Genomic DNA, 11,589 nt, shown 5'->3' on the forward strand with positions numbered 1-11,589 from the left:
TTTGGGGACTCCTGTGTGAGCACCTACAAGTACCTGCAGGTGGCTTATGGGTGCCAGTGTAAGAACTGCAGGTCAAAGGTCACTTGGCTCAGTTTAAATAACCATTTTGGCAGTGATAAATGTCACAATCTCTTCTTTTAGCGATTTTTTAAAAATTCTTTTAGCACCACAGTTTTTTCTTGGTTTTAGTAACACGGAATCCATATTAATATTATTTAAATAAAACCTAAATAAATATGCGCAAGCAGAAATCACGTCATCCGTTTCCAGTCAAATCTGTTTTGTGTCTACGAGGAAGTCCACAGACAGAAAATGATAAATGCTCCAGGAAGTAGTTCCAGTAATTCAGACGAAGATAAGAAGAAAGGCTTTTAAGTCTTCACAGACAACAAAAATAGGGCAACAGGGGCCTTAATGGAATGCAACTGGATTGCATGTGAGTTAACTGTTTCCTCATAGGGCCCGATAAGGGGAAGAGGTCCAGTTCAGCCTGTAGTTAAAGATCTGTCATCGTTTGATGTTTGAGCTCTCTGATGAGGGACAGATACATCTGTAATATTATTAATATTTGTAACAGGCATAAAAAAATGAACAAAAAGGATTACAGTTCCACAAAAGGACTCTGCGATTCAAAGACTGGATTAAGTGTGTTGTCAGGATGGGGGGGGAAACATCCTCATAATAACAGCTCACCATGACATACTCAAAGTTTGGAAATCTGACTCGTGCAATACTGTTAACTCACAGAAAGGTAACAGCAGAGAGGAAAGCAACTTTTCCATTTACGGTAAGGACGTGATGTCGGCTGCAGTCAGGAGGTTCATCCACATCGAGGGATGACAGCCTGTGGGGCAGGTACATCAAGTATAAATACAAGCCTTCCTGCTCCATCCACCATCACATTCACTCTTCACCTGCAAGATCTGCTGCAACATGGTCAACTACAGACTCAGCACAACGCTGTGTGAGTATCCTGCTTCACATTCTTCTTCTTCTTTTACACAGATAAAGGAGAAGCTGCATATTTGATTAAAACAAAAGATTAACGAGTCTCTAAATTATTTCATTTTTGTTAAATGAAACAATGCTGCTTTTGCAAACAGGACCAACTGTGGTTCACTGGTTCGCTTATTGTATTGAGATAACTTCTATGTAAGAGGGACGTTGCAGGAATTTCCCTCCTTGGATTAAAATCAGAGGCGAGCGCCGTCAAGTCCGCTGCTCCCACACCTGTTGCTCGTTCAGCTGATTAAGCCTGAAAGCGGATGCGTCTATTTGTGGTTTAGTAAATTCACAAGTTTATAAGACTTAAGAGTTTATTGTGTTTGTTTTCCAGTGCTGACAGTGACGTGTTTACTTGTGAAAGCAGGTAACCAATTAAAACTCGGTCGCATTTATAATTAACGTGTACCTTGAACGCACCGCTAATACTGTACTTGCCTATTTGTTGTTTCAGTTTTCTCCACGGAGAGAGCCATCACCTGTCAAGGCAACAACGGCCACCGTCTAAACTGTGGTATGACTCAAGTCTGTGTGGTCAGAATGGATGTTCCATTGAAAGGCTTGATAAAGGGGATTTTAAACATTTGCTGGGGGGGGCATGTGAAGAAAGAAAACAGTCACGAAAGAAGAAACCTGAAGTCTGTGTTGGGGTTAAAAGTGAAGGGAAAGAAACCCTTTGAGAAAACAGCGATTCATCAAATCCAAACGTTAGAGAAGTCATTACCGATGAACAACGCCCTCTGTGTTATTTTGGTGTTCCAGATCAGGGAGTGATTGTTGTGCAGAGTTCTCTGTACGGACGTGCAAGCAGAGAAATCTGCGGCCTTGGCAGAACTTCATCCGAGCTTGTCAATACTCAGTGCTCGCTGCCGGGGACCTTGGAGTTGGTCAAGAACAGGTACTAAATGTACTACGACTTATGTTGAATGTGGTTGCTGTCTGCCACTGAGCGTCATTCCTTAAGTGTTCTTCCGCACACTGTAGAGCCCTCAGGCTAAACTGAGGGCCATCAAATACTTAATGTATGAAAAATTGTATACACCAACGTTCCCCAAATGAGGCCCAATGAAAAAAGAGGGCACTGGCAGATGCAAAGAATAACAGACCTCATGTTATGAATGAATACAGACATGACCCCCCCCCCCTTTGTGACGTATAAATGCTCGGTTTAGGAACCTTAATTTTTTTTTAAGTGATTTTAATGGGGCAGATTGCACAAGATGGCAGTTTGTAAGTGATGCAATAAAGAGACAGCAGGAAACAGACCAAGGGCAGTTTTAATAACGCAATAGATTTTTGGCCTGAGGAAGTGACCATATTTAGAAAAGAGGGATGGAGCTGGGAGAGGAGCGCCAAGTGCTTCACTTGTAATCTGTTTTAATTATTTATAAAAACTTAATCCACCTTTGACGATAGCATGTTGGCTCTTGTGCGAGTGAGGGAGAGATGACATTTATGTTAAATATGAAGACGAGTATCACATAGAAGCAAAACAAATGAGCAAGATATTGTATATTAAAGAATTTATGAAAATAAGGTGATGTATGTTTTAATGTGGAAACTACATAATTACAGGGATTTTTTTTCTTTTTTTTTTTTTTCAAAAGAGCTGTTCCAGAAGTTTTGGCCATGTCAACTACAGCACAGTAAAGCAGGAAAAATTCAACCCAGTGGTTTTTTTTTTTGGGGGGGGGGGGGGGGCATCATGTCATGACAGTGAATATTAAGCAAAAATAACAATCAAGGAAAAAAAAAAATCCCCAAACCAACAAGTCAAGAAAAGCTGCCGGTGGAAAGAAGCTATTCAGATACAAATGGGGTTAGCAAGCTTACATACAGCACCTTTAGGCACCCCTGTGATAAACATCTGTACTGATGGAAGGACTGGTTGGTCCAAATATAACAATAATTAGGGCCTGAGCCTGAAGGTACTTCAGGCGAGCCGGTTTTCACATACACACCCATGCAAAACCTGGTACTAGTTACCTTTGTGCTTGCATTTCTTTTGCTGAAACATGTTTTTTAATTGTTTCCCCAACAGATGTGATGGCAAACAGACGTGCGAACTGTCCGCAAGTGTTGTTGGTACTTCTGATCCCTGCAGAGGCATTTTTAAGTATTTGGAGACCAACTACACATGCTTCCCAGCGTGTAAGTCACACACCCACGTGAAACTAAGTTGCTAGAGGGTCGGATAAGTGATTTTCATGTGCTTCATGTCCCTTAATAGTTCACACCGTTGCTTGTGAGCGCGCGGAGATGACTCTCAAGTGTGGTAAGATTTATTCCAATTACTGTTAAACATAATAAATGCATTTTAAATCCTTCCAAAATTCCAGCGCTTTTTTTGTTGTCTTGTTCACGTTCTCCTTTTTAAAAAATTATTTTTACTTTTTCATTTTTGGACAGATGCCGGGCAAGTGATATTTGTCTACGGTGCTGACTATGGCCGCCACGACCGGACCACGTGTGTCTTCAGACGGCCTGAAAATCAGATAGTAAATATCGAATGCTCAAGACCCACGACCATTGTTGCTGAGAGGTACAGTTGCACAATATCATTAATAATAATAATGCCAAATGGTTGAATTGTTGGATGTGAATAATTGCATGGAAAGAAAAAGCTGCACTTGTATACCAGATTTCTGTGAGTAAGTCCCTTTTTTTTTCTCATCTCTTTTCAATTCACAGGTGTAATGGAAGAAACAGCTGCTCTATCAGTGCAAGCAACGCGGTATTTGGTGACCCTTGTGTCGGCACTTACAAGTACCTCCAGGTCGGCTACATATGTGAATGTAAGTCCTTCAAATGCTCCTTTTGGCTTCAAAATAATTCATAACCCAGCTACGGAAAAGGAAATGTGCTGTACAAGATGAGACTGGGCAATAGAATGACGTTTAGATGTTGAAGGAACAAGTCACAGACAACAAGAGGCTGTGCTTCTACTGTGACTTCTTTTAAAATATTTGTCTGAATGACCTGTTTTTGTGTCTTGCAGTTCCTTCCTCAACCTAGGACCTCCCTGGATAACGATATAGCTACTTTACTTTTAAAACAATAAGTACACAGGCATAATAAAACATTCAAGTACTACAATGTGTCTGACATGATTTTTGCACAATAAACATGATTCCCAATAAACATGATTCCCACATTCACTGTAAGTCTGTGAATTGCCATGTCATCCTTCTCCAGAGCTCCAGAATATATGCAAATAATTTACACATTTCAAAAGTGTAGAACTGACTGTCCTACACTTATGAAATCAATCAGGTTTCCACTGAAATTTGAACAAATTTCTGGAAAATCAACAAAGGGAAATGTACATTTCATTTAACTTTGCCTCATTTATGGAAACTATCAATTTGGTTTATTTTCCTTTTTACATTTATGTTCACTGTGAATAGGACTTGCGTTTCTTTTTTCCTTCAAAAACAATATAGGATTTTAAAGTGAAGTTGTGTGTGGATTGCTAAGTTATGTTCACTCTTTATTGTATGGCTGGAAATAAAGATGGGACAGACTCTTAAAAAAAAAAAATCCCTTCGTGGAATTGCTGTGGAGGAGTACTCCAGCTTCCTCCCACAGTCCAAAGACATCAAGAGGGGACGAGGCTGATTGATACTCTAAATTGACCGTAGGTGTGACTGTGAGTGTGAATGGTTGTTTGTCTCTATGTGTTGGCCCTGTGATGGACTGGTGACCTGTCCAGGGTGAACCCCGCCTCTCGCCTGAAGGCTGCTGGGATAGGCTCCAGCCCCCCCCCCCCCCCCCCACGACCCTGAACAGGATAAGAGGTAGAAAATGGATGGATAGAGTTTTTAAAGCATCAGTCTCTCTTATAATTAAGATTAAGAATCTTCAGGATGGTCATCTTGGCAACGCGGTTTATCTGAGGGTGGGCCTCTGAACTATCCTCCAGCCAATGGGAGAGCCCCGTCACGACACCATGATAAGAAATCTCTCCTCTGAATCCCAGATCGGCCTTTGGAATCTGTGAACGTCACACATTCAGTGTCATGTTTGTCATGTGTCAATGCACATTTACTGAAGTGGACTGTGACACCAGATGAGATGATTGTCACAGCATCTTTAGTGCGAACCTCTTTTATTTTGACTGTGCATTATCGACAGTTTCTTTGTATCTGCTGCTGTACAACTATTGTCCTTTAAACTGTCTGTCAAAGCCACTGTCCTTGGTGTCCCTCAGTCCGTCTCCACCTGAGGTCCTGTGCTCCTCTTGTAGGTGAATATACCAACTTAGGCCATTTCCGTCTCCATCCAAGCTCGTCTGCTCCTCTCTTGGGCAGCTACACCACTTGTTCTATATTTATATTTACAGCATATATATATATATATATATATATATATATATATATATGTATGTGTGTCAATCACTGTGACCACTTTTTTCCATAGCATGGATTCGTGCACTTTCTGCTTTTTGCATTTCTGGTGAGATACCAAATCTCATTTCGTTATTCTTTACTTGTATACGAGTAATGACAACAAAGTTGCATCTCATCTCAAAGGTAATATACGTAGAGGCCACGTGTCCTCATGCCCTCCCTCATTCTGTCCCCGACCACGGTCCTCCCCTCAACTTGAAGTCAACTACACAAGCTGGGCCCTTCCTCATTCTGATTCTTCTTCCCCTTTCTGGTCTGAGGCCATTGACTCTAAGATGTTATCTCTGCTTTCCCATCTGCACCTCCGTATGTATTTGAGTGATGGTTTTTGGAGCCCTGCTATGGACTGGCCACCCGTCCAGGGATGAACACTGCCTCTTGCCCGAGGACAGCTGGGATAGGCTCCAGCAGTTCATAAGAATATTTGGACACAGAAGACGTGACGATGAGCTCTCAGAAAGAGGCAAATGTTTATTAAAGGACAGTACTGTACAAGTCATTTAGTATTAGGTCAGAGCAGTTAGAGGCTGTTGCAGGATTGCAAATACTCTCATTTTCTTCCTCTCCGAAGCCAGGCAAGCAGATAAATGCCCTCTCTCTCAGTGCTGCGTCCGGGAACTGCGCCAAAGCAACCGATTAACTGCTAGTTTAGTGCAATGAGTGGTCATGGATGGGAAGTGTTAGCATATTTCTGTCAAAAGTCACTTTTACACTTTTTCCAAAAACCTTCTTTGCTTGCATTGATCGCACCAAGGTTGTGCTGAAATTTCACTATCAAATAACTTTTTCATATGAATAGATACAGAAATTAATGACTGAGTGTAGCGCCTAACAAACTTTGCTGACGACTACAAGAGTGACTGCTACTAATAGTAATGTAACTAATGGCCGACTTTGTAAGAGAGGAAGAGGATAACTCCCGGACAAACCAAGATCCTGATTTATTTAAACCAGAATGTACACAGAGGATGAACTGCAGGTTTTCAGACCTGAACTATCCGTTCACTGCCATTCATTGTGCGAAGCTTACTAGCACTTAGCTGCTCTCTGCGGGTTCCCATTGCGCACACACAGGGGAAAGGGGTCTCTGTCTTCTTGTCTGTCTCTTGGGAAAGAGTTCATCTTCCTTCACCAATGAGATTAACTGAGCCCCAGAGATTTGCGTGAGGTCATAATTCTAAAACAGCACTGGTAGGAGTGGCTACTTCTGCGGTTGACACAGCCGTAATATCATCATGATTAATGAAATCTAGTAAGGGAGCAGGTATTACAACCATGTAAGTCAAAATATTAAAACTTCATTTTTTTTTTTTGTATGTTAAATATTGACTCATTTTGCTGTAAATCATGACCTGTAAACCTCAGTCAATCATGGATTTTTCATTTAAATACTCTCCTTTAAAGGGAAATTGCCACAAGTAAATATGAACGACGTCCGCTCCAAATTCAGTGTCCACACATTTCCAGAACCAATTCTGTTCGTGCCCCTTCTGAATCCCGACAGTAGTTTTTGTTGTTGTTGTTTTTTTTAAACACATAACAGTTAAAAAAGAAAGAGTAAATCTGGCCCTAATGTGACATGTGAAGACAGATGATGTGAGAACATTCACAGCACAACTACCAAATGACTGTGACGTTGCTGAGGTCTTTGGAGAGGTCGGTCTTCGACGGGTAGACGACCTTCAGGTTCCCGTCCTGGTCGACTGTCCGGACCTGCTGAATGATAAGTTCACTGGAGGTCTCGCTGCTGGCTGTCGGCTCGGATGGACCGTCCCCCTCCCCGTCTGACCCCGCCTCCTCCCTGTGCTCAGCTGTAAATTTGTTCAACTCCACCATTTTCTGTAAAGAAGCAGGAAGTGCCAATTAAATACTTGTGTGTGTGTGTGTGTGTGTGAGTGTGTGTGTGAGAGAGAGAGAGAGAGAGAGAGAGAGAGAGAGACAGACAGATCTATTCTTGCATTATGGGGGGGGGGGGTGATCAACAGATTCAGAAAAGGAGACAGCCTATTAAAAGAGAATGCAAAGAACCAAATTATGTCTTTGCTAATCTCTACTAATTTAAAAAAGTTTTTGTGTATTTATGAAATCCAGCACCACCACTCATCCAGACCAGGGCCCTGAAATTAAATAGATGCAACTCATACAAACAGGTTCTTTGTAGCTGAGGTGGAGCTTCAAGACCGTTGAATTATTGTTCCCATCATAGCCTAATGCTAAGCTACTGTTTAGCTTGCGAAGAAGACAGATTTTACAGGCTTAAGAATGTATTACTTTTATAGGTTTAAAGACTATATAAATATTCATTCTATTTTTATGTTGATATTCTACGTTAAGTGAGCATTAACTTGAAAGTATTTCACAGCCCACTAGAGGGCAGCTCCCAGCTCACCCATGGGCCCTGGCCCAGGGGCTGAGAAACACTTTTAAGAAATACTTCTCTAATAACTTCTATGAAGAATGGGTACAATGTAAATGATGCTGAAAGTATCGAGGAGAGTTATTAAGAGAAAAAAAGGAGCAGCAACAAAGTCTCAAAAAATGTGACTGTGATTGCACTCGATGTTTGTGATAATGTAACTTAGAAACTCATAAAAACCCATCCACACAAATGGCTTGAGGTTTCTGCTCTACGTGCGTAACCGTTTTAAGATTTTTATGTCAGTGCATTTGTTGGAAGCTTTTGTCCAGAGCAAAAAGCCCAGTCACCTCTAGGCAGTAGCGGTGCAACACAGGGTAAATTTAGTGACTTCCTGACCTTTCACTGAAACCCTCCATCGGCCCATCACTGCACAGAAACTATTGCCAAAATGGGTATGATGCATGAGCTTGCCTCTAGTGTCACCATCTGGACAAAAAGTGAACTACAAGCTTGAGTTAGTGTTGGATGACTTGTGTCAAAGCAGGTCCAAATGGGTCCCAAGCAGCGATGAACTCGAGGATTTTGTTTTTAACATTAAAACAACGCAGCAGAGAGAAAAGAAGCGTACCAGAATCAACGTGTCCATAACATCTTTGCAGGTCTGCAGGCTGGTTGCGCTCGTCACCTCCAAGAACAACTCTTTGGTTGTCTTCTTGATCTGTTGAGTACAGTCAGTGATCAGGTGACTAAATTCCACGCTGGCGGATGTGTTTCTGGGATGGTGGCATTTTTCTGATCACTCCATCAACATTCCACGTCAAAGTCTTTCACATGTGACTCATTCAAAATAACCAGGGTAAACACACACACACACCTTTGTTTTCTCACTGTTGGTAATCGGTGGGAATGAAATCACATGACCCTCGGCGTCCACTAGACAGGGATAGAGAGATTTTCCCTGCAGAAGCTGAAGGTATCTGGAAACGCATCAGAAAATAAACTGAGAAAACAGACACACTTCTGTAATCATTGAAGGGCTTCCCATTCTTGAAATAAATCAGTTTTCCCTGGTGTTGCGTAATTTCACTAATTAATATTGTATTAAAAAAAAAGTGTTTTATAGCTCTATTTTCATATTACCGTTTATACTGTTGAAGCAAAAAAAAAAAGTGTTGCTGTTTAAGGATCGATTATCACTCACCTTGATTTGGAAACCTTTTTTTAATTTTTACATTATTACCTACAAATTAAAACTACCTCAGAGTATGTGGTCTTAATAAGCTTGTGTTGCCTTCAAGTACTCAACATGTTAACACGCAGTCTCATCTAAATCAGGTTAATGCTGGGGTCCAACATTCACCCCCCCATACTATCTGTACGTGTTTTATTTTGAAAATCTGCTGAAGAATCTATTCTTCACGCGAAAGCACGTTTCCAGGGTTCGAACTGTGTGAGCGGGTCAAGCCTTCTACTGACTTGTGGAGGCCGGATACGTTCTGCCTCTTCTTCTGCTTCCTCAGCTCGTCAGCCTCCAGCTGGAGGTGTCTCATCAGCTCCACGGCTGTCATCTCCCTCCGACCCAGCGGCACAATCTAACGCGCAAAGTTGTCGGGTGAGACATGTATTGATAGTGAATAGTGTTTGTCTTTGATCACTCAGCGACTTACCTTCAGCTGTGTGGGGGCTTTGACCTCATAGACAAGGGGGCCTTTGAGGAGCTGAACGTCGTGTGTTGCTATGGTTGCAATGGTCCTTTTACCACATATGTCATCATGAAGTTTTGTCTACAAAAACACAAAAGGAGTATTTTCAGTGCTGCAGATGTTCTGTTATAAGTCACGTGTCACAGTCTTCTATATTTTTTTTCCAGATTTCAGCTTACCTGAGCCATCAGGAACCTCTTGAGAGCGTTCCCCGGCTTCAGGTTCATGCCTCGGACCACGCAGCACACCAAGTACGGGCGAACATCCTTCACCTCGGCGCTCACTTTGACCGTGGGTGCTGCAGAGGAGTCCGAAACACTGAGAACCCTCACCACCATCTTGTTCACTTCCTCCAATTCATCCTCTTCATCCTTCTTCTTCCTTTGCTGTTGCCTCTTCTTCTTGGGAACACCTCGTCCCCCATCCCCGTCCCCTCTGTCCTTTCCCTGCCCACCTTTTCCCCTGAGGTAGTCCAGGATGGACTTGGTCTGGCAGCCGTTGACCATCTTCTCCAGACGTTTGTCGCTCAGCTTGTTCCCTTTGAAGTTGATCTCCTTCAGTTTGGGGCAGTCGCTTAATTCAGAGGGGATCTCACTCAGCTTGTTGTTGGAGAGGTCCAGCACCTTCAGGAGACAGGGTAAAAAACAAGTTAGGAAAAGAGCAACAACTTCCTTCAGTGTTCAAAGCGACAATAAAACAATAACACGTTGCCCAGCAATCACACCTGGCACGGATTCCTCGAGTGCCACTCCTTTCCCTGTGACAACCAAACCGCTGTTTATCAATCCGGCAAATTTAATTCAGACTTGTAAATTGTAATATAATTCTATCCAGATATTCATCAAAAGTATTGATATCCCATCTTGTATTTGATTCAGCCAGAATCAGTGCCCATGAAGAAGTCGATGAAGAAGCCCACCTTCAGAGCAGGCAGCATGTGAATATCCTCGCTCAGCTCTTGGATGGTGTTATCAGAGGCCACCAGGGTGCTGAGCAGGTCCAGCTTCTCCGAGTACAGGTCCGCAGGGAACCTGGTGATGCGGTTCTTGGAGATGTTGATGGTGGACAGCTTGGTGCACTGGCTCAGGCCCTCCGGAAGGGCCTCCAGGTTGTTGCAGCTCACATTGAACGTGTTAAGCTCCTTCAACTGGGTGATTCCTTCCGGTAAAACCTCTAAGTTGTTAACCGACAGGTCCAAGACCTTCAGGGCCTTGAGGCTCCCGATGACATCCGGGATACGGCGAAGTTTGTTCCTGCACAGGACGAGGCTCTGCAGGTTGGTCAGATGCTGGATATCCTCGTGGATCTCTGTCAAACTCGGGCACTGGCTAACTTCCAGGTAATTCAGCAGCGAGAGGGAGTAGATGGCCGGGGGAAGCCCCCCGTCTCTGGAGACCCTCTTGTCCACAGAAGCGCCCTGCAGAACCAGCTCACGCCTCTTCTCTGTCGCTGCTTTTTCTACTTCGGGCCATTCTTCCATGTCATCCATGCTGCTACACAGTCAGATCGAACAATGTTCCGAAGGACCTGACTTCCGTTGAATTTTTTCAAAATAAATTCAAATAAGAACCGAAAATTGGCTTAAAAAAAACCTGAATTAACGAGTACTAATAATCTATACCACGGAGTGGCCATCGAGAGTTTTTGTGAGAATAGAGAGGGTGAAATAAATATTAATTTGAGACCACTGATATTATATATATATATATATATATATATATATATATATATATATATATTACTGGGGAGTAGTGTCTGTTAGTTGTTAATTCACAGGCAATACATAAAAGCAAAAATTTAAAAAAATTTCAATCTTGCAGCAGTTTTTGAAGGAGAATTGCAAATCATAGTTTGATTGCCATTTTACCCAACCCATCCATTGTGCCTCCCCAAAGACAGAATCATACCCAGACACGTTAGTTTTTCTTTTTCATTCTATAACTTGATTTATTTTTATGGTCCAGCCTCATATTAAACCTTTATTTTGACGGCTAGGTTTTCGGCTCCGGTAGTACTAGTTCTTCTCGGGTCCCAGAGTCCAGGAAGTTGTGAAAATGCTTCACGAAATGCATCTTGGATGTTTTATCGTGAAAGTTTTATGAGATATAAGCAGAAA

General features: G+C 42.4%; 2 protein-coding genes across 2 annotated transcripts; one reads left to right on the top strand and one right to left on the bottom strand.

Annotated features, from left to right (window-relative positions):
* The first annotated feature begins 791 nt into the window (after window positions 1-791).
* Window positions 792-4,098, top strand: LOC147256369 (L-rhamnose-binding lectin SML-like). Its single transcript, XM_086212751.1, has 9 exons — window positions 792-964; window positions 1,337-1,369; window positions 1,457-1,516; window positions 1,765-1,900; window positions 3,044-3,153; window positions 3,233-3,277; window positions 3,412-3,544; window positions 3,694-3,797; window positions 4,001-4,098. Exons 1-9 carry the CDS (start codon window positions 934-936, stop codon window positions 4,015-4,017), a joined length of 669 nt encoding a protein of 222 aa, XP_086068877.1. The 5' UTR covers window positions 792-933; the 3' UTR covers window positions 4,018-4,098.
* A 1,764-nt stretch (window positions 4,099-5,862) lies between these two features.
* lrrc47 (leucine rich repeat containing 47) lies at window positions 5,863-10,986 on the bottom strand. The gene is made up of 7 exons (XM_086212752.1): window positions 10,393-10,986; window positions 9,653-10,096; window positions 9,438-9,554; window positions 9,247-9,362; window positions 8,645-8,747; window positions 8,399-8,488; window positions 5,863-7,250 (listed from the first exon to the last, which is right to left on the bottom strand). The coding sequence occupies exons 1-7, from the start codon at window positions 10,960-10,962 to the stop codon at window positions 7,029-7,031; spliced, it is 1,662 nt and encodes a 553-aa protein (XP_086068878.1). The 5' UTR covers window positions 10,963-10,986; the 3' UTR covers window positions 5,863-7,028.
* Between the last annotated feature and the right edge of the window lie 603 nt (window positions 10,987-11,589).

The sequence above is a fragment of the Aulostomus chinensis genome, chromosome 9 (assembly GCF_037954235.1).
Source record: "Aulostomus chinensis isolate RoL2024-O1b breed Wild chromosome 9, RoL_Achi_v1.0, whole genome shotgun sequence".
Taxonomy (NCBI): domain Eukaryota; kingdom Metazoa; phylum Chordata; class Actinopteri; order Syngnathiformes; family Aulostomidae; genus Aulostomus; species Aulostomus chinensis.